The 23094-nt window shown below is 43.8% G+C and overlaps 1 protein-coding gene across 5 annotated transcripts in view; it reads right to left on the reverse strand.

Moving 5' to 3' along the window:
- Positions 1-293: 293 nt before the first annotated feature.
- Positions 294-23094, reverse strand: part of wdr41 (WD repeat domain 41) — a 70161-nt gene continuing 47360 nt past the window's right edge. For all 5 annotated transcript variants that reach the window (XM_059644818.1, XM_059644815.1, XM_059644817.1 and 2 more), the window contains 7 exons: positions 21243-21305; positions 20943-21053; positions 17401-17591; positions 16825-16946; positions 16129-16211; positions 7084-7217; positions 294-1435 (listed from right to left, as the gene is read on the reverse strand). In XM_059644818.1, the coding sequence (XP_059500801.1) occupies positions 1289-1435; positions 7084-7217; positions 16129-16211; positions 16825-16946; positions 17401-17591; positions 20943-21053; positions 21243-21305 (851 nt within the window). In that variant the 3' untranslated portion in view covers positions 294-1288. The remainder of the gene's footprint in view (positions 1436-7083; positions 7218-16128; positions 16212-16824; positions 16947-17400; positions 17592-20942; positions 21054-21242; positions 21306-23094) is intronic.

Genomic DNA, 23094 nt, shown 5'->3' on the forward strand with positions numbered 1-23094 from the left:
ATAGATTTTCCATCCAGGCCATTGCCTAACTGACTGGATACAGTAAGATTACTATTAGTTAAGGCAACTAAAATAAATTTGTTTCAGAGATAGTAAGAACTGCAAATGCTGGAGAATCTGAAATAACAAGGTGTAGAGCTGGATGAACACAGCAGGCCAAGCAGCATCAGAGGAAGGCTGATGTTTCGGGCCTAGACCCTTCTTCATTTTCTGAATAGACTAAGCCCGAAATGTCAACCTTCCTGCTCCTCTGATGCTGCTTGGCCTGCTGTGTTCATCCAGCTCTACACCTTGTTATTTAAAATAAATTTGGTCACTTTTGTCCAGTTCCTCTCACAGCAGCTTTAACATCAAGCTTCATTCGGACAAAACACACTCGTCTTTTGACAAGAAGATTGTGCTCAAGCTATACCAGAACTTCAAGATACATTAAACTGGACCTGATCAGCTAGGAACAACATTAATGTACTCAATGGGTAGGTTTGGTCTTTTGGACATACTGAAATAAATAGGCTCCAAGTCCTTCTTTAACCAACCCATTTGATGTGATCAATGGAAAATTTATTCTGTACTTATTTAGTAAAGGAAACAACTGATAGATCACTGAAGCAGGTAGACAATGGTACTAATGAGGCAAAATGATCCAAGTAAACATTAGTCATTTTAGTTCCAGGTGCAGGCAATATTAAGTAGTGGACCTTCCAAATCATTCCCATCAAAGACAATGCACACAATTTGCAGCAGTAAACAAATCCTCGAAAAGATTGCTGCAGATGTAAATAATTTGTCAGCTCTCTGACTTTAGCAACATGGAACTTTTCAAACGTAAATCTTATATTTTAACACTCATTTACATAATTTCAATTGTTACACAGCTAGCCACAAGACAATATTTAGGCTAAAAATATTACTTTAAAATATTGCAATCTTTTGTTTTATGACAAAGATTTATTGCCAGATACTTTATAGTACAAGTTTTATAATACTATTCTGTACACTGAATAAGTAAATAAACTTTTACAAATCATACTAAAATTATTGGTTCAGTAGACAATTTGCAACGTTAAAATAATGTAAATTCAGAACTGGTAAGAGGTCAGTTTATCAGAAAATTGACTTACAATTTAAGATCTAAATTATCAAGCCACATTTACAGCTTTAATTTCTCAGCAAGTCTTTGAAATATTAACGTTGCAAAGATTTATATCAAAACACTTGCTGCAGGTCTCAGAGTCATTAGTGCCATCATGCAATGTTCACATTAGAAGTTTCACAATTATCTCAAATGTTAAGCATCATATTGTTCTTCCCGTTCCAATTTTTCGAATAATGTCTTGCTTCTCAACTTTGATTCCCTTTCTCCATCTTTCCATAAAATGATAAGGTGATCTGTAGAACAGGTTACCATTCCATGGTCTTCAAAATACAGGAACATCTAGGATTTAACAAATCAAAATGTAACATAGCAAGCACAGCTTGCTCCATTGCTTAAGCATATCAGAATTAATTTAAAAATTTTGCCGAGGAAAGAAAACAGCAACAGAATAACGTTAAACTCTTTCACTTCAGAACACTGAGCTTTTACTGACATACAGATTTCAAATGAATGCCAGGGTTTGGAATATACAGTAAATGAAGGAAAAGAAGAGTAGAAAGGGTTGAGAGAGATATGTGCAAATGCTGGCAAATGAGATTAGGTCAGATTGGGATGGCTGTTTGGCACAGATGAGTGGGACCAAAGGTTCTGTTATCGTGCTGAATGACCCTATAACTGAACACAGCTGAATGATTCTTCCTCCTGTAGTCCAAAGACGGGCAAGTTTGGCCATGCTAAATTGCCTGTAGTGTTCAGAAATGTGTAGCTTAGGTGGGTTATAAGGCGATCGGTCTGGGTGGAACAAAAACAAAGTTGCTGGAAAAGCTCAGCAGGTCTGGCAGCATCTGTGAAGGAAAATATGAAGTTTTGGGTCCAGTGACCCTTCCTCAGAACTGATGGTGGCTGGGAAAGTGTCAGTTTATATACAGAATAAAGGGAGTGGGGGATGGGTTAAGGATTAAATAAAGGATAGAGCCTAAAGAAAGAGCAGTTAGACAGACAAAGAGTTAATAATAATCAGGCTGGGAGAGTAAATAGTTGTTAATGGAGACCATTAGTGACGCAGGGGATGTGTAATGGTGGGGTAATGTTGGCAGGCTGTGGGGTAACAGGGCCTGGTATGTCGGGTTGGGGACTGGGACTGAGGAGAGTTTAGGGCCTAAAATTATTTCCAGGTGGGATGCTCCAAGGACCAGTGTGGACTTGTTGGGCCAAAGAGCCTGTTTCCATGCTGTAGGGATTCTATGTTCTTTTAGGACACAGTTGGCTACCTGTACTCAATGCATATAAGCATCATGACAAATGAGCTGAGCCAACACTTTTGTTTCGAATACATACTATTCAGGCATGAAAATAACAATTACAGAAGTGGTGATTAGGGCTCTGATGAATTCAGACTTCATAAATGCCATTTAAAGGACAACAATTAACAGGTTTTAAGAAGAGCAGAAAAATGAGGATCAGTTCAAAAAGGTTAACGTGCATTAGACAGAGCAGAATGGCTTCATGGGAAATAATATAATGGATGTCCGGATCAAGAGTAACATTGTGGGATAGGAGAGAGTAAAGTAACTTGAGCAGCATTATGGGCCAGCACCTTGGCTCAGTGGTTAGCACTGCTGCTTCACAGCACCAGGGTTTAATTCCAGCCTCGGGTGACTGTGTGTGCAGAGTTTGCGCATTCTCCTGTGTCTGTGTGGGATTCCTCTGGGTACTCCGGTTTCCTCCCACAGTCCGAAGATGTTTGGATTAGGTGGATAGGCCATGCTAAATTGCGCACGATGTGCAGGGATGTGCAGACTAGGTTCCAGGGATGGGCATGGGTTTGGGGTGGATGCTGTTTGGAGGGGCAGTGTGGATTTGGCTCGTTTCCACATTGTAGAGGGATTCTATGGATTCTACGAGTAAAATAGGAGAGTAAAGAACTAAGTGGCTAGGGAATTAGTGAAGTTTTTTGTAGACTGTTCCTTTTGTGACCTCAAAAGCAAGACTGGCTATTGCTCAAGCTGCCAGCATGGAGCAAAGGGGAAGCTCATTTCACATGTATTGGAAAAAAGCTTGTTTACTTTTGGTTGTCATTAATGCACCTGTGGTGTAACCAATTTCACAAAAAAAAGTTCAATTTCAACATTGCCTTACAATTTGCTCTCAATCCCTGATGAAATACCACATCCCGTGTACACAGATATAACGTAAATAACGTAGCAGGGTTGTTGTTATGGGTGACTTCAACTTTCCCAATGTAGATTGGAACCTCCTTAGTGCAGATGGTTTGGATGGTCGTTTTTGCCAGGTGTGTTCAGGAGGGTTTCCTTACTCAGTATGTGGACAGGCCGACGAGGGGGGAGGCCATTTTGGATTTGGTGCTTAGCATTGAGCCAGGACAGGTGTCAGATCTCGTGGTGGGAGAACACTTTGGCGACAGTGACCACAACAGCCTCACATTTACCATAGCCATGGAAAGGGAAAGGAGCAGTTACCTGGGGAAGATATTTAACTGGGGTAAAGGAAACTATGACGCTATCAGACAGGAGTTGGGACGTACAGATTGGGAGCAATTGTTGCACAGAAAGGGCACAGCAGATATGTGGAGGCTGTTTAAGGAGCAGTTGTTGCGAGTGATGTATAAATTTGTTCCTCTGAGACAGGTAAGAAGGGGTAAGATTAAGGAGTTTTGGATGACGGGTACAGAGGTGCTTCTTGTCAAAAAGAAAAAGGCAGCTTACATAAGGCGGACGAAGCAAGGGTCTAGCACAGCTTTACAGGATCACAGGCTTGCTCGAAGGAGCTCAAAAGTGGACTGAGGAGGGAGCACGAAAAAGACTTGGCAGGAAGGATTAGGGAGAACCTGAAGGCATTTTACTCATACGTGAGGAATAAGAGAATGATCAGGGAAAAGGTAGGGCCGATCAGGGATACCGTAGGGAACTTGCGTGGGGACTCTGAGGAGATAGGGGAAGCCCTAAATGAGTTTTTTGCTTCAGTTTTCACTAAGGAAAGGGACCTTGTTGTGAATGAGAACTTTGAGCAGCAGGAAAACAGGCTTGAACAGATTAAGATCGAGGAAGTTGATGTGCTGGAAATTTTGGCAAACATTAAGATTGATAAGTCCCCAGGGACAGACCAGACTTATCCTAGGTTGCTCCGGGAAGCGAGAAAGGAGGTTGCTAAGCCGCTCTGAAGATCTTTGCTTCCTCACTCTCCACGGGAGTCGTCCCGGAAGATTGGAGGGAGGCAAATGTTGTTCCTCTTTTCAAGAAAGGGAATAGGGAAATCCCGGGAAATTACAGACCAGTCAGTCTTACATCTGTAGTCAGCAAGGTTTTGGAAAGAATTCTGAGGGACAGGATTTGTGACTATTTGGAAAAGCATAGCATGATTAAAGGGAGTCAGCATGGCTTTGAGGGGGGCAGGTCACGCCTTACAAATCTTATTGAGTTTTTTGAGGAAGTCACGAGATAGGTTGACGAGGGTCAAGCAGTGGATGTGGTGTACATGGACTTTAGCAAGGCATTTGATAAGGTTCCCCATGGCAGTCTCATTCATAAAATCAGGAGGTATGGGATACAGGGTGATTTGGCTGTCTGGATTCAGAATTGGTTGGCTGATAGGAAGCAGAGAGTGGTTGTAGATGATAAGTATTCTGCCTGGAGGTCAGTGCTGAGTGGTGTCCCGCAGGGTTCTGTTCTGGGGCCTCTGCTCTTTGTAGTTTTTATAAATGACTTGGATGAGGAGGTTGAGGGGTGGATTAGGTATGTTTGCTGATGACACAAAGGTCGGAGGTGCCGTTGATAGTATCGAGGCCTATTGCAGGCTTCAGCGAGACATTGACAGAATGCAGAGCTGGGCTGAGAAATGGCAGATGGAGTTCAACCTGGATAAATGCGAAGTGATGCATTTTGGAAGGTCGAACTTAAATGCTAAATACAGGATTAAAGGCAGGATTCTCAGCAGTGTGGAGGAACAGCGGGATCTTGGTGTTCAAGTGCATAGCTCCCTCAAAGTTGCCACCCAGGTGGATAAGGTTGATAAGAAAGCATATGGTGTTTTGGCTTTCATTAACAGGGGGATCGAGTTTAAGAGCCACGAGGTTATGCTGCAGCTCTACAAAACCCTGGTGAGACCACACTTGGAATATTGTGTCCAGTTCTGGTTGCCCTATTATAGGAAAGATGTGGAGGCTTTGGAGAGGGTGCAAAGGAGGTTTACCAGGATGCTGCCTAGACTGGAGGGCTTGTCTTACGAGGAGAGCTTGACCGAGCTTGGACTTTTCTCTCTGGAGAGAAGGAGGAAGAGAAGTGACCTGATCGAGGTGTACAAGGTAATGAGAGGCATGGATAGAGTCGATAGCCAGAGACTTTTCCCCAGGGCAGGATTGACTGCCACGAGGGGTCATAGTTTTAAGGTGTTAAGAGGAAGGTATAGAGGAGATGTCAGAGGGAGGTTCTTCACCCAGAGAGTTGTGAGCGCATGGAATAGTTTAACAGTGGTAGTCGTGGAAGTGGAGTCATTAGTGACATTTAAGCGACTGCTGGACATGCACATGGACAGCAGTGAATTGAGGGGAATGTAGGTTAGGTTATTTTATTTTTGGAATAGGATTACTCCACAGCACAACATCGTGGGCCGAAGGGCCTGTACTGCGCTGTACTTTTCTATGTTCTATGTTCTATCTCATTTCCAGAAAATTAATCACAGATATACAGATAACTGGAAGAACACACAGGAAACTGTTCAACTCATGTCACCCTCAAGGCAACATCAAAATTGCTGTAATCCCAGTCACTGAGCTTGCTTCAGTACGAAGATGACCCATCTAAGTGCACACAGTCAGAAATTAAGCTCCAGGGTACTGTTGACTCCTTCTCCAAAGCATGGGAGAAACAGGTCAGAACCCAGAAAACCAGCTCCCAGAGCAAGAGTAAGGTCAATATTCCAAAAAATATCCTGTGACCTTCCAGATTAATGCTACTGTTCTTTTCCCTCGGATGGGGGATATCAAGACTAGCAGGCACATTTTTGAGGCAAGAGGAGCGAGATTTAAAAAAAGTGAGGAGCAAATTTTTTACTCAGAGGGTAGTTTGTGTATGGAACAAACTACCTGAAAAAGTGGTGATAGTGGGTACAATTACAATGTTTAAAAAACATTTGGATAAATTCATGAATAGGAAAGGTTTGAAGGGATACTGTCCACGAGCAAGCAGATGGGACTAGTTTAGTTCGGGATTATGTTCAGTATGGACTGGTTGGACTGAAGGGTCTGTTTCTGTGCTGTATGGCTCTGTGACTGAAAGGTAAGAAACAGTGAAGGACAACATAATTCATCATTGCTATCAATGTGACAGCTCAGCCTTTGGTTGGCTGAGGGTAAGAGTTTGAAGGAATGGAATTTTCAGTCTAAGACTCTAATTATGGTTTATCAGCTAGCTGTGAACATATGAGATAACAAGACGTGGAGGTGGATTAACGCAGCAGGCCAGGCAGCATCAGAGGAGTGGGAAAGCTGATGTTTCAGGTCTGTGCCCTGAAGAAGGGTCCAGACCCGAAACATCAGCTTTCCCGCTCCTGATGCTGCCTGGCCTGCTGTGTTAATCCAACTCCACACCTAGCTACCTCAGACTCCAGCACTGGCAGTTCCTACTAGCTCTAACTGTGAGCATCTGCTTTCTTTTTGCTTCAGCTAAATGGACAACCCATAGCAGGCACCTCAAAGCCTGGGAGAAATAACTTCCACATGCAAAGGCAAGATAGACTGCCCAAATGCAGCAATTTCTTTCTAGCTAGCGTACCCTGCATCGATCACTCAAAAATCACTCTGCTAGATGGACTTCGGAATGTCTTACATTTGACTCCATGTAGTTTACAATGACAGCCAGTCTTCTCCACACACCCCCATTCCAATGAGAAATAAGAAATACTGAAAAGCCTTTTTGTAAGGTAATTCAGGCAATATGAACCAAATGTACCCATGCTCCATAATTACTTACTCGCACTGCACCTGAATGGCCAATCAAATCACCAGTTAACTCCAGGGTCTTTAATACAGAACATTCCGGCTTGCGTTTTGCCATTTGGTTTTGCTGTTTGTTTGGTCTGCCAATTCCCCACATGCTAAAAAGCCCTAAAAAAAAATACAATATTGATAATCTCATTACAGTTATGCAGAAAACTCAAAAATCAGAGATCTATGCCTGCAAAGCCCAAAGCATAATAATAATGAGTGCAGAGGTTTTATCAAAAACAAATTTAGTGCTAACATTTGGAGGGACTTAGGTGTGTATGTGTAAGACATGCAGAAAGTTAGCATGAAGGTACAACAAACAATTAGGAAGACAAATAGCTTGTTGGCCTTTATCACATGGGAATAAATTTTAATTAGTCTTGGTAATCTCAACAAAACCTTATACAACTTCAACATCTGGAATATTATGTGTAGTTTTCATCTGTATCTTTAAGAAGCTTTATACTTGCTTTAGAGGAAGTGCAGTGATGGCCCATTAAATTAGTTCTTGGATTGAAGGGGTGAGCAAATTGAGATCATATTATCAGGAGTTTAGAAGAGTGACAGATGATTTCATTGAAACATACATGATTCTGAAAGAGCTTGATAAAAGTAGAAACTGGTCAAGGAATCTAAAACTCTGAGGCACAGGCTCAGAATAAGTGGCTGATCATTTAGAAATAGATGAGGAGAAATGACTTCACAGATGTTTGAGTGCCTTTGGAGTTCTTTGCTCCAGAGAGTTGAGGAACCTCCATTGTTGAAGACATTTAAGAGTGCCCAGATAGATTTTTGATTTCACTAACCAAAAATTGAACTTTTTTTATGTGAAACTGGTTACACCACACGTGCATTAATGACAACCAAAAGTAAAAGAAACTGGTTCTGAAACCCAGGATCAGCTATGATTGTACTGATAGTGGGGCAGGCACAATAAGCCACATGATTTACTCCCATCCCTGTTTAAGCTGCAGTTAAAAATTGGAAAGAAGAACACTTCTCCTGAAGGGTTTTAAAAATGGGAATGTTGGTGTAACTTGGCTTATGTATTATAAAAATTGGGACTCCCGACCTTGCTAATCTATAGATTCCATCAACTCACTTTTATCAGGATGGAAGTCTGTCAGGAGACATGGTATAAGAGTCAAATTTGCATGGTGAATTGAGTTCCTTCTTTCAAAATTATGCTGGCTGAATTAAACTAGTAAGGGAATGGAACGCTTTGCCTGCAACGGTAGTAGATTTGCCAACTTTAGGTACATTTAAGTCGTCATTGGACAAGTATATGGACGTACATGGAATAGTGTAGGTTAGATGGGCTTAAGATCGGTATGACAGGTCGGCACAACATCGAGGGCCGAAGGGCCTGTACTGTGCTGTAATGTTCTATGTTCTACGTTAAACTATTGGTGGAAAAAGCCCCAAAGTTCAGATAGAACAGCCTAAGCAAACCACAGTAATAAAATGTGAGGCTGGATGAACACAGCAGGCCAAGCAGCATCTCAGGAGCACAAAAGCTGACGTTTCGGGCCTAGACCCTTCATCAGAGAGGGGGATGGGGAGAGGGAACTGGAATAAATAGGGAGAGGGGGAGGCGGACCGAAGATGGAGAGTAAAGAAGATAGGTGGAGAGAGTATAGGTGGGGAGGTAGGGAGGGGATAGGTCAGTCCAGGGAAGACGGACAGGTCAAGGAGGTGGGATGAGGTTAGTAGGTAGATGGGGGTGCGGCTTGGGGTGGGAGGAAGGGATGGGTGAGAGGAAGAACAGGTTAGGGAGGCAGAGACAGGTTGGACTGGTTTTGGGATGCAGTGGGTGGGGGGGGGGGGGAAGAGCTGGGCTGGTTGTGTGGTGCAGTGGGGGTAGGGGACGAACTGGGCTGGTTTAGGGATGCAGTTGGGGAAGGGGAGATTTTGAAACTGGTGAAGTCCACATTGATACCATTAGGCTGCAAGGTTCCCAGGCAGAATATGAGTTGCTGTTCCTGCAACCTTCGGGTGGCATCATTGTGGCACTGCAGGAGGCCCACGATGGACATGTCATCTAAAGAATGGGAGGGGGAGTGGAAATGGTTTGCGACTGACAGGTGCAATTGTTTGTTGCGAACTGAGCGGAGGTGTTCTGCAAAGCAGTCTCCAAGCCTCCGCTTGGTTTCCCCAATGTAGAGGAAGCCACACTGGGTACAGTGGATGCAGTATACCACATTGGCAGATGTGCAGGTGAACCTCTGCTTAATGTGGAATGTCATCTTGGGGCCTGGGATAGGGGTGAGGGAGGTGGTGTGGGGGCAAGTGTAGCATTTCCTGCGGTTGCAGGGGAAGGTGCCGGGTGTGGTGGGGTTGGAGGGCAGTGTGGAGCGAACAAGGGAGTCACGGAGAGAGTGGTCTCTCCGGAAAGCAGACAGGGGTGGGGATGGAAAAACGTCTTGGGTGGTGGGGTCGGATTGTAAATGGCGGAAGTGTCGAAGGATGATGCGTTGTATCCGGAGGTTGGTAGGGTGGTGTGTGAGAACGAGGGGGATCCTCTTTGGGCGGTTGTGGCGGGGGCGGGGTGAGAGGGATGTGTTGCGGGAAATACGGGAGACGCGGTCAAGGGTGTTCTTGATCACTGTGGGGGGAAAAGTTGCGGTCATTGAAGAACTTGGACATCTGGGATGTGCGAGAGTGGAATGTCTTACTGTGGGAGCAGATGCGGCGGAGGCGGAGGAATTGGGAATTAGGGATGGAATTTTTGCAGGAGGGTGGGTGGGAGGAGGTGTATTCTAGGTAGCTGTGGGAGTCGGTGGGCTTGAAATGGACATCAGTTACAAGCTGGTTGCCTGAGATGGAGACTGAGAGGTCCAGGAAGGTGAGGGATGTGCTGGAGATGGCCCAGGTGAACTGAAGGTTGGGGTGGAAGGTGTTGGTGAAGTGGATGAACTGTTCGAGCTCCTCTGGGGCGTAAGAGGCGGCACCGATACAGTCATCAATGTAACGGAGGAAGAGGTGGGGTTTGGGGCCTGTGTAGGTGCGGAAGAGGGACTGTTCCACGTAACCTACAAAGAGGCAGGCATAGCTGGGGCCCATGGCCACCCCCTTAGTCTGTAGGAAATGGGAGGAGTCAAAAGAGAAGTTGTTGAGGGTGAGGACGAGTTCAGCTAGGCGGATGAGGGTGTCGGTGAAGGAGGACTGGTCGGGCCTGCGGGACAGGAAGAAGCGGAGGGCCTTGAGGCCATCTGCATGCGGAACGCAGGTGTATAGGGAATGGACGTCCATGGTGAAGATGAGGTGTTGGGGGCCTGGGAATTGGAAGTCCTGGAGGAGGTGGAGGGCGTGGGTGGTGTCACGGACGTAGGTGGGGAGTTCCTGGACCAAAGGGGAGAAAATGGAGTCCAGATAGGTGGAGATGAGTTCGGTGGGGCAGGAGCAGGCTGAGACGATGGGTCGACCAGGGCAGGCAGGTTTGTGGATTTTGGGAAGGAGATAGAAACGGGCCGTGCGGGGTTGGGGAACAATGAGGTTGGAGGCTGTGGGTGGGAGGTCTGCCCACAACCTCCACAGCCAGCAACCCCAGAGAAGACAGCAACACTGAACCCTGCCGCATCTTCACCATCCCCCCAGAACTTCCACTGACCGAGGACGAACGGTCAGTCCTCAGTCAGGGGCTCACCTTTGTCCCCCTACAACCACACATCAACGAATACCAGTCACGATTGGACATAGAGCAGTTTTAACGCCGTCTTCGCCTCCATGCCTACTTCTTCAACCGGGAGCCTAACCCTCCCTCCACTGACCCCTTCACCCGCTTCCAACACAAGTCCTCCTCCTGGACACCACCCCCAGGCTTCCTACCCTCCCTCGACCTCTTCATCTCCAACTGTCGTCGAGACATTAACCACCTCAACCTCTCCACCCCTCTCACCCACTCCAACCTCTCCCCCGCAGAACGGGCAGCCCACCGCTCCCACCCCAACCTCACCATCAAACACGCAGACAAGGGTGGTGCAGTGGTAGTATGGCGCACTGACCTCTACAGCGCCGAGGCGAGACGCCTACTCTCCGACACCACCTCCTACCGCCGCCTCGATCATGACCCCACACCCGAGCACCAAACCATCATCTCCAACACCATTCATGACCTCATCACCTCAGGGGACCTCCCACCCACAGCCTCCAACCTCATTGTTCCCCAACCCCGCACGGCCCGTTTCTATCTCCTTCCCAAAATCCACAAACCTGCCTGCATTGGTCGACCCATCGTCTCAGCCTGCTCCTGCCCCACCGAACTCATCTCCACCTATCTGGACTCCATTTTCTCCCCTTTGGTCCAGGAACTCCCCACCTACGTCCGTGACACCACCCACGCCCTCCACCTCCTCCAGGACTTCCAATTCCCTGGCACCCAACACCTCATCTTCACCATGGACGTCCAGTCCCTATACACGTGCATTCTGCATGCAGATGGCCTCAAGGCCCTCCGCTTCTTCCTGTCCCGCAGGCCCGACCAGTCCCCCTCCACCGACACTCTCATCCGCCTAGCTGAACTCGTCCTCACCCTCAACAACTTCTCTTTTGACTCCTCCCACTTCCTACAGACTAAGGTGGCGGCCATGGGCACCTGCATGGGCCCCAGCTATGCCTGCCTCTTTGTAGGTTACGTGGAACAGTCCCTCCTCCGCACCTACACAGGCCCCAAACCCCACCTCTTCCTCCGGTACATTGATGACTGTATCGGCGCCGCCTCTTGCTCCCCAGAGGAGCTCGAACAGTTCATCCACTTCACCAACACCTTCCACCCCAACCTTCAGTTCACCTGGGCCATCTCCAGCACATCCCTCACCTTCCTGGACCTCTCAGTCTCCATCTCAGGCAACCAGCTTGTAACTGATGTCCATTTCAAGCCCACCGACTCCCACAGCTACCTAGAATACACCTCCTCCCACCCACGCTCCTGCAAAAATTCCATCCCTTGTTCCCAATTCCTCCGCCGCATCTGTTCCCACGATAAGACATTCCACTCCCGCACATCCCAGATGTCCAAGTTCTTCAAGGACCGCAACTTTCCCCCCCACAGTGATCGAGAACGCCCTTGACTGCGTCTCCCGTATTTCCCGCAACACATCCCTCACACCCCGCCCCCGCCACAACCGCCCAAAGAGGATCCCCCTCGTTCTCACACACCACCCTACCAACCTCCGGATACAACGCATCATCCTCCGACACTTCCGCCATTTACAATCCGACCCCACCACCCAAGACATTTTTCCATCCCTACCTCTGTCTGCTTTCCGGAGAGACCACTCTCTCTGTGACTCCCTTGTTCGCTCCACACTGCCCTCCAACCCCACCACACCTGGCACCTTCCCCTGCAACCGCAGGAAATGCTACACTTGCCCCCACACCACCTCCCTCACCCCTATCCCAGGCCCCAAGATGACATTCCACATTAAGCAGAGGTTCACCTGCACATCTGCCAATGTGGTATACTGCATCCACTGTACCCAGTGTGGCTTCCTCTACATTGCGGAAACCAAGCGGAGGCTTGGAGACCGCTTTGCAGAACACCTCCGCTCAGTTCGCAACAAACAACTGCACCTCCCAGTCACAAACCATTTCCACTCACCCTCCCATTCTTTAGATGACATGTCCATCATGGGCCTCCTGCAGTGCCACAATGATGCCACCCGAAGGTTGCAGGAACAGCAACTCATATTCCGCCTGGGAACCCTGAAGCCTAATGGTATCAATGTGGTCTTCACCAGTTTCAAAATCTCCCCTTCCCCAACTGCATCCCTAAACCAGCCCAGTTCGTCCCCTACCCCCACTGCACCACACAACCAGCCCAGCTCTTCCCCCCAACCCACTGCATCCCAAAACCAGTCCAACCTGTCTCTGCCTTCCTAACCTGTTCTTCCTCTCACCCATCCCTTCCTCCCACCCCAAGCCGCACCCCCATCTACCTACGAACCTCATCCCACCTCCTTGACCTGTCCGTCTTCCCTGGACTGACCTATCCCCTCCCTACCTCGCCACCTATACTCTCTCCACCTATCTTCTTTACTCTTCATCTTCGGTCCGCCTCCCCCTCTCTCCCTATTTATTCCAGTTCCCTCTCCCCATCCCCCTCTCTGAAGGAGGGTCTAGGCCCGAAACGTCAGCTTTTGTGCTCCTGAGATGCTGCTTGGCCTGCTGTGTTCATCCAGCCTCACATTTTATTATCTTGGAATTCTCCAGCATCTGCAGTTCCCATTATCTCTAAGCAAACCACAATCCTATTTTTTAAAGCTGTTATTTTACACTGCAGCTTGTACCAGGCCTTCGGTTTGAAAGATAATTACTGTCAATGGCCTGCAATTTTGACTCAATTCTACTCTTCTTTCACTGTAATTTGGCCATCAGCGCAAAAAATCACAGAACATTAAGTGCTATTTGTAATTTTAATTTCTGTGATTTTCGAAGTACTTCTAAAAAAATCACAATAGATGCAGGCTAAGCTTAAATTGGCCACAATCTGAGGGTGAACTAATCACCATTGGGAGTTGGTGCTAACTATATTGTGCTACTGAGCAGGTTCAAAACAGATGCGTTTTGAAAGCTTTTGACTGCAATTGGACGATTCATGCCAGATTTTAGATCTGGTAGCCTGTAAATTAGTTTATGCAGAGACTGAGGAAGGTGGGGAGTAAAAGGAAATACTTTCCAGAACCCGGCTCAATATTTACACCACTCTTTTCGCATTTAACCACTCTCCACAGCTTTATATAAAGTGAGTTAAAGTAAATTCTCTTTAAAAAAAATTAAACAGATTTATTTTGTCATTTCAGCTGTAAATTTCAAAACCTATACCAAAATAAACAACAAATATCAAAACCATGTAATGTTTTTAAAAAACACTAATTACAGGATAGAATTGCTGATTCCTATAGCCCAAGGTTTACTAGAAACGTGCACCATTGGCATTTGGCCATTTTACACTGTAAAAATGCACAAAGTAATGGCATGAATGAGTTAAAGCATTCATACTGTGCTTACATTTCCTTGAATATGCACCACGCCATCAGTGCGCCTACCTAAAGTGTACAAAACTAATTGTTGTTTTGACTCTCCTCACCCAAAATAGTCGCAACTAAAAATTATTAGGCCGCAACAGCTCTCTCACTGTGGTCAGTCAGAAAATTCAAGAGTCAAAATAATTGATTGAAATAAAACAAAATCACTGGTTCGTTAAATCTTTAATATTAAGCATTATTGTTTTAATTTATAACTTTTAATTTATCAAAACAGTTACCATTATGTGTCAGGATGACTTTATGTTGTGTGCACAGCACAGAGCGATAAGGTGCCCAAACCAGTCGCTGAGAACAGTTATTGGATTATCTGAGGCAGCAGTTCCCTTTGAACCAATGAGCCTCTGTAACATTTGTTGTCCATCCTAATTAGTCTTGAATGACTTACTAGGCACTTTCAAAGAGCACAATGCTATGGGCCTGAAGCCATGCGTAGGCCCGAAGCCATGTGTAGGCCAGACCAGGCAAGAATGGCAGATTTTATTCTCAAAAAGCAGTTAGTGAGCCAGATGAGATTTTATGACCATTGAGGATAGTCTCAGTTTCTCTAATGGTGATCATATCAGCTTATTAAATGAAACATAATAGTAGCACTATCACCCCTTGAGAGTCAATGGCATTACAATTGCTGAATTCCGAAATATCAATATCCTGAGGTTATCAAAGACCAGAATCTGAACTGGACTAGCCATATAAATACTGCAGTTATGTCAGCAGGTCACAGACTAGGAATCCTGTGGTAAGTAACTCACCACCTGGCTCCCCAGAGTCCGTCTACTAGTGGTCTACCTTCTTCTTGCCTGGATGAGTGCTGATCCAACAACACAAGAAGCTGGACACCATCTAGGAAAAAGTTGCCCATTTTCTCACATCCACACACATTCATGCCCTTTACTACTGATGCTCAGTTATAGCAGTGTGTACCACCTACAAGACAACGCAGAAATTCACCAAGACTCCTTAGACAGCAATTTCCAAACTCATGGCCACTACCATTTAGAACAAAAGGCTGTAGACACATGGGAAAATCATTATATGCAAGTTCCATCTGAAGCCACTCACCATCCTTATTTAGAAGTATTTCACCAATACCTTCCCCTCTAACAGTGTTGTGGGTACACTTGTACCCAAGGGACTGCTGCAGTTCAAGGTGGCAGGTCACCACTACTTTCTCAAGAACAACTGGGGGCAGGCAATAAATGCTGGTCCAGTGAGAGAATGAAAAAAAAATCTTACCTACATCTTATTTCAACATGGACAGTGTAGTTAAATTTCAGAGGTAGGGTGACTGCTGTTCACATTATGGCAGTGTTTGATTGTGTGCAGCACAAAGGGACACAAATAAAATTGGTTAATGTTGATCAGGAGAAGTCTCTTAAATGACTGGACTTAAAACTGGGCATCAATCGCATTAGGTTGAGGGCATCATATGAAGAGTTCTTCATGCCAAAGCCTTAATTCAAACTGTTCCATCAGCTGTTCCATCAGTGAAATATCCAACATCATATGGTCTATCATGGACTATGGCTGATGACTGTAGTGGTCAGTTCCAAAGGCAATTCCTTAGATAATAAAACTCAGACTTTGGCTGACAATTGTGAAATAGGGTATGTGCCACACAGGTGTTTGGCAATGACCGCTGCCAGCAAGAAAACCTAAGCACTTCCCTCTCACATACAATGTCATGAAATTCATTGGACATCGTGGGTTCACAATTAGGCAGAAACTGAACTCTGTCTAGTCCTAGCCACATGCTAGACCAGTTGAGGGTATATGCAATCTACTGTGAACAGTTTACCCAAGCCATCACCCTGAAGACACGAGGATCAACATTCTAGAATGCTCTAAGTAGCGGCTATGCGGATAACAGTAGTTTAGGGCAGAAGTCCACTACCACCTAATGAAGGACAGCTAAGAACAGGCAGCAAGTCAGGGTTTGTGGACTAATTTAATTCTACCAATGCATGTAACACAAAAGGTACATTAACCTGACGTGGCAGGTTCAGCTGGTGGGAGCTCCTGTAATTCCCAGAGGCGAACACTACCATCCTCCGAGCAGGAAACCAGTTGGCTGCAAAACATATTGAAGTATTAATATTATTTTCACAGCAAACAAGAAACAGGAGAAAAATAGTTTTGTTGTTACTTAATGTACATTAAATGTTCATTTTTGTGTTTTGCTCAAAGTGTTCTGGCAACAGTTTTAAGTGAACAATGGAAATTGTGCTGAATACTTATGACAAGAACACACTGCTCCAAGTTTATTACCTTGCCAGAGATTCAGTAAAATGGCAGTATATATTTAAAAAATGGAATTTTGTGCATCTTAATTTTTGCAAAATTTAGAAATGGAAAAGGAAATGTACCTAGAAGTACAGCAAAGGCTCTTACCTTATTTTAAATGGAAATGGAGAACTTTTTGTATAGCAGAACTTAATGTCAAGAGTTCAGACTAAAAACCAACTATATCTTCCAAAGTAGTACTACAGGACCATTTAAAATAAATAAAATTAGTATCAGTGTATCTTAAAAGAATGATCAGGATTATTAATATAGATTTGAACTGCTTGAAGAAAACACAAACTTTTGTATTTCGTTTAGTATTTCTTCCTGTTTCATGTAAAAAGCGCATGCTGTTTTACCCAAAATAGGTTAGCATAAAATTGAGAAGCAAGCTTCCATACTTGTTCGGTAACTTTGCAATGTGCAACACACGTGAATCATGTGCCATTTGCTGGTATGCAATCACTGTTTTTGTTTGAAGATTATACACATAAATTCCAGTTCCAATGGCAGCAAAAACATTCTACAAGGAGAAAAGAGATACAAACTTATCTTTAGTTTAACAGCATATCATTATATAGTGCAGAATCGCTGCACAGAAGAATCTGGAAAACCGTAATGATTGATCTGATGAGCAGACTAGATGATTCACAAGTTAACTAAAATAGAAGTGAGTAGGATTTGGATATTTGTATACTTTTTATGAATTTATTTTAAGTAAAGCTTTTGCCATCATATTTCAATATGGAAAGGAAAGGTACACAAAGCAACATGAATTGTGTATTTCTCAACAATGCTCCACGCTAATTGAGTAACAGCAAATCCTTTGCCAAAGTTCTTGTCATTGTAGCCAGCAGATGGGCCTTTTAACCTTCATTCAGAGTGCTGATTTGACAGCATTAAATATAAAATTCATTTAGAATATTAAACACAAATTTATTGGATTTTGGGATGAGTAGCATTGGCTTTTATTTTACCTCTCTATCTGAAAACAGGTGATGGATGCAGATTTCTTGCTGGTTTGGGGTCAACGATATCTTTATTTCCGCTGGTTTATCAGACTGTTGGGCAGAATTCCAGAACTGAGATTCCGATGCTCGAACTGACCAGTCCAGGCTGTCCCAAATTATTAACTCACCCACATGGGATCCAGTTGCAAATGTATTATCTGTTAATGGAAATAAACAATTCACCATGGCAAGATTCCAGTGAAACCAAAACTCAAAACGGCTTGGTATTACAGTAGCTTGACTACTGATTTTAGTTGACACAAAGAGTTTGATTAAAAGCTTGCATGTAGAATATTCTTCTGAAAACCCACGTTATGAACAAGAACTCTACTATCACTTGGATCTGCTGCTAAAATCAGCAACAGAAATCAGCAGCAGTGAAAATCAGGATTCTTATGGACCAGTTCGGACCCCCTCAAAATACTTTAAGAAGGTAACCAAGACCCTAAGCTTTTCTTATTTTAAAAGGTAGATGCAAAGTATGCACTCCACATGTGATGCAATTGCTCAAACTACTTGACATTAAGCAGAACACAATTTATTTAAACACTATAGTTAAAATACAACCAAAAGAAAGAGGAAGTTGGAATAATTTAACAATTGGAAAACTTACCTGAATAAAAGATACATTACCTATTACTAATTAAGTGTTCAAATACAGTAACACCCCATAAACATACCCCTTAACAAAAAGGTAAATTCAGACACAGATTCTTACATATAGTTCTCAAAACCAGGAGGCAACATGAGAGAGATTTCAGAGGAAGTTCAGAGAATCATTCACTGAAGGTCCAATACTACTGAGACCCCAAACAGCTTCTGACTGCTACAGCTAAAACCAAACTAGAAAGCCTGGTCAGAGAGCTGGCCACTCCTTTTCCATTGGTCCAACAGTTTTACAAAAAACTTAAAGGCTTCCTAAGTTAGTTACTTAAGCCATTTTCAGAAACCAGATTGACACCTCTACCTTTACAACCTCTCTTCAAATAAAGTCAGGACCAAATAATCTTTTTTAAAGTGAAAGCATCATCACATGATATCTGCTGGAGATTCAGGAGAGAAATTTATCTCCAGACTGCCATCAGAAGTTATTACAAGTCTTAATCAATACTAATTTCCACAATAATTTCAAACAAAATTATCATCCTTTCCAAAGAAGGCAGCCATGATACTAAACACTTAAAAACAAAAAGTTCAACACCACACTATCAAACCAGTTTAGAAACAGATGAACGGCAGTTAAAGTCAGAGAAATCAAAATTCTCTGTGATCACCCTGCTGCTAATGTAACAGATGATCCAAAAGGAGTAAACTTTTAAACTTATGGAACTGAGGAATCACAAACCAGTGCAGGTCAGTAGCAAAATGGGGTGACATTTGATTGGGACCTCTTACCGAATAGGGTCCAGGCAGCACAGCTGTGAATGAGTTGAAGTTGATGGAGGATGGAAATAAAGAAATAGATCTGAGAAGCAACATTCTGAAATTTGGGTGGTAGTGCAAAAAGGCAAAGGACTCAAGCATTGTTTTATTATTAAAAAGTGGAGGTGAGGGGGCTTTGGTCAGTTCCAGAGAAGAGAGAACTACTAATGGTAAAGGAAGTAGTTACAGTGATAGGGGATGCATTGACATTAGTCTTCAAAGATTCCCTTGATTCTGGAAAAGTAACAGAGGATTAGCGAACTGACAATGTAATACCCTTATTCTAAGAAGTTGGAAGGGGGCGGGGGGGGAGAGAGGGAGAGGCCAGTTAGCTTCACATTGGTCATTGGGAAACTTTTATTCTCTTGTGGGGCATGGAATATGGCCAGGCCAGAATTTATTACCTGTCCCTAGTTACCTTTTCAAAGGTGGCGTGAGCTGCCTTTTTGAACTGCTACTGACCATCTGCTGCAGGTTAACCAACAACGCCATTAGTGAGGCAATTCCAGGATTTTGACCCAATGACAACAAAGGAAAAGTGACATTTTTCCAGATCAGGATGGTGAGCGGCTTGGAGGGGAACTTCCAGATAGTGGTGTTTCCATGTATCTACTGCCCTTGTCCTTCTAGATGGTCCTGATTGTGGGTCTGAAAGGTACTGAGCCATGAGCAAATTGGCACAAGGTCAGCAAGATTAAAAAAGAAAAATGCGTGGCTCAAAGATTGGCGCGGGAGAAACAATTTCAAATTAATGGGACATTAGCACCAATAACTGGGGAAGGAGGGAGATATTCCAATGGGGCAGGCACCACCAGAATCATGCGAGGTCCAGAGTTCTGGCAAATTGCGTAACTGTGCCGACACACGCTTGACAGTCGGTTTTAAACTAAATAGTGGGCTCAGTTGCATGGAAAATAATAGGAATAATTAAAGGGGGGATCCACAGAGTTTTAGGGTTTCCAGAACAAATTATGAAACAGAGTATGGAAAGGGTCTGGAATCTAACTTCAGGCACAACAGATAAGAGGTCAAGTATGAGAAGGGGGCAGACAAGGCAGGTCTGAGGATGTTGTATTTAAATGCATGCAGTATACAAAACAAAATAAATGAGTTATAATGCAAATTGAAATTGGCAGGTATGATGTTGTGAAGGGTTTTCCATTCTGAGGATGGCTCACTGGGCCCTGAAACGTTAACTCAGATCTTTCTGCTCAGATGCTGCCTAGACCTACTGAGCTTTTCCAGCAACTTCTTTTTTGCCTGCGATTTCCAACATCTGCAGTTCTTTTGTTTTTTTTATATGTACTGTTTTTATGTTCTATAGCAACCACTTCCTTCCACAGTAAATGGTAGATGCTCAGTTTTGAGTCTGCCAGGATCACCATTTCTGGTCTCATTACAACTTGGGTTCTCCTCCCACTCTGTAAGCAGTGTAAAAATTTACCCTGATAATGATTGCCTTGAAGACCTGCCTCTATACATTTTACAGTGCATAATTCTAGATTACTGGATTAGGGGGAGGCTATGACCTAGTGGTAGGGTAGTGGTATTATTGCTGGAGTGTTAATCCAGAGACCCAATTAATGCTCTGGGGAGAGATGACAAAGTGTGGAGCTGGATGAACACAGCAGGCAAGCAGCATCTTAGGAGCACAAAAGCTGACGTTTCGGGCCTAGACCCTCTTGGGACTCCGGGTCGAATCTCATCACAGCAGATGATGGGATTGAAATTCAATAGAACTTGGGAATTAAGGGTCTAATGACGACCATGAATCCACGACGGAAAAATGCATCTGGTTCACTAATATCCTTTAGGGAAGGAAACTGCCTTCCTTACCTGGTCTGGCCTCCATGTGACTCCAGATCCACAGCAATGTCACTGACTCCTGACTGCCCTCTGGGCAATAAGGGATGCACAATAAATGCAAACCTGGCCAGTGGTGCCCTCATCCTATGAATTAATAAAAAAACTTCCAACATCTCAGGAAAGGATTGTACTGTCTTCCATCAACATGCACTTTCAACTGAAGAATAAACTATTAATGTGACTAATGTAGATAATTCTCAAAAATATAAAGATGAATTTACCATTTATACTGATTATTGCCCTGATGTCATCTTCATGGTTTGACAATCTTCTCAACTCAGTAATTTCCCAAGTCTGAGATTCCGATGACAATGGTGTCAATTTGAAAATTACTGAAAATAGCAAAAGTAGAGTAAATACTAAATAATCTAAGCTTTCAGGTTCAGTTTTATTTTTAATGCAATACAAAAAGTACATAATTCATTTCCACAGGAATTAGAATATCAAATAAAAACACAGCTGACAGATCATTCTTTTTTTAAGTCAGACATGCATTACTTATGCAACATCAAAAGTCTTACCTATATCCTTCCTGACCACTGTAGCAATGCTGTTTTTTGGTAGTTCCATCACTGAGCTTACATCTGTTTAAAAAATATAAAAACACATGAGATACAAGAACGCTAATGCTCAAAATGCGCTCGAGATGACAGGAAACACAGCTGGCCCTGCTAACAGGAAATTAGCTGGAGTAGTTTGAGAAATAAAACCAATCCCTTTATCATGCCTCACTCTTCACTTTGTATATTGCATGCTATTTCCACCATTTAGCATGTACATGGTTCTTCTGAGTTGTAGTTTCACTAGGATAGCAACTCATTTGTAGATATATCTCGTGTTACACTTGGCATAGTCTCCTGCACTCCCCCTTGAACCAGTACTGATGCTGTCAGGATAATGACAGACTAAGGGAATTACAATTCTGCTTCTATTGGTCCACAGAATTTCTTGAAGGCCTAGCTTTGAGCTGCTAGATAAGTTCTAAATCCATCTTATTCAGCATGGTGGTAATGTCCCACATTATAGTGGCGTGGGTCTTCAATGTGAGGATGAGATTCATCTCCGTACAGGATCATTTAGTTGTCACTCTGTATAGGATGGGTTGAAGGGCTAAAATTGATGATATTCAACAGATGCATGATCTTGAATAAGTCGTGTGAACGTTGCTGTATGTGTCAAAGATGGCATAATCGAAGTTGCTTCTCTGTAGTGGCTGCTTGTTACACTGTACAAGAGAGTGAGCTTTGTTCCAAGTCATCAGACTTCACCTTGGACCAGGATTGTGAATGGTGCCAGGAACAAACCCAAGCTTCCAGACCAGCTGTCAACTGAGGGGTCCCTGACATGGAGGAGGGCATGAGGCTCATTGCTTTTTTTATTACTTTGTAAAATGTTCATATTTAAACAAATTGTTGTTGTTGAGTCTTCTCTTAACTACATTAAACTGAATCAAAAAGAACCGCTTGGATACACCCTGCGATCCAAGACACACTCCTACCAATTCTGCAATGGACAAATATATTTGTGATAGGCAAACTGACAAGTGCAAGGTCAAGTCGTTTCTTGGAGACAGCAAGAACTGCAGATGCTGGAGTCATAATCAATATAGTGTGGAGCTGGACGAACACAGCAGATCAGGCATCTTCAGAGGAGCAGGAGAGTTGACGTTTCGGGCCTAGACCCTTCATCAGCCAGTCCTGAAGAAGGGTTGAGGCCCAAAATGTCAACTCTCCTGCTCCTCTGATGCTGCCTAGCCTGATGTGCCCCTCCAGCTCTACATCGTATTGACTCAAGTAGCTTCTTGCCCATTAGTTCTCTCAAAACCTATCTGCCTGACAGATATCCCTCCCATGACTCAGCGAGCTTGTCAGTGATGCCACAAAGCCAGGCTGTGATTAACATTAAAGCCCCTACCAATGTATTAATTATGCTTTCTTCAGTGTCATCTACTTCAACTGTATCCACCCTTGAGATGTCTCCAATTCTGGTGTCTTGCACATCCCTAATTTCAATTACTCCATGATTTGTAGCAGTGTTTTCAGCCACCTTAGCTGTAAGCTCTCTAAACATTTTATCCTCTCTCCCTTGAATATGCTCCTAAAGATCTATTACATTGATCAAGCTTTTGCACACATTTCACAATTTCTCCTTCGATGTCTTAGTGTCAGAGGATGTCAAAACGTTTTACTGATATCACTCATATGCCTTCAGATATCTTCCTTTATTAAATGTCCAAGGTGCAAGTTGTTATTGGTATATTAGTAACAGGTTAAACTGATTTGATACTGCAACTTTCCATGCAAGATTAGTTATCCCAAGAAATAAAAAATTTCTTGAAAGTTTGTCTTGGAAAGAAACGTATTTTGTAATAAA

The sequence above is a fragment of the Stegostoma tigrinum genome, chromosome 3 (assembly GCF_030684315.1).
Source record: "Stegostoma tigrinum isolate sSteTig4 chromosome 3, sSteTig4.hap1, whole genome shotgun sequence".
Taxonomy (NCBI): domain Eukaryota; kingdom Metazoa; phylum Chordata; class Chondrichthyes; order Orectolobiformes; family Stegostomatidae; genus Stegostoma; species Stegostoma tigrinum.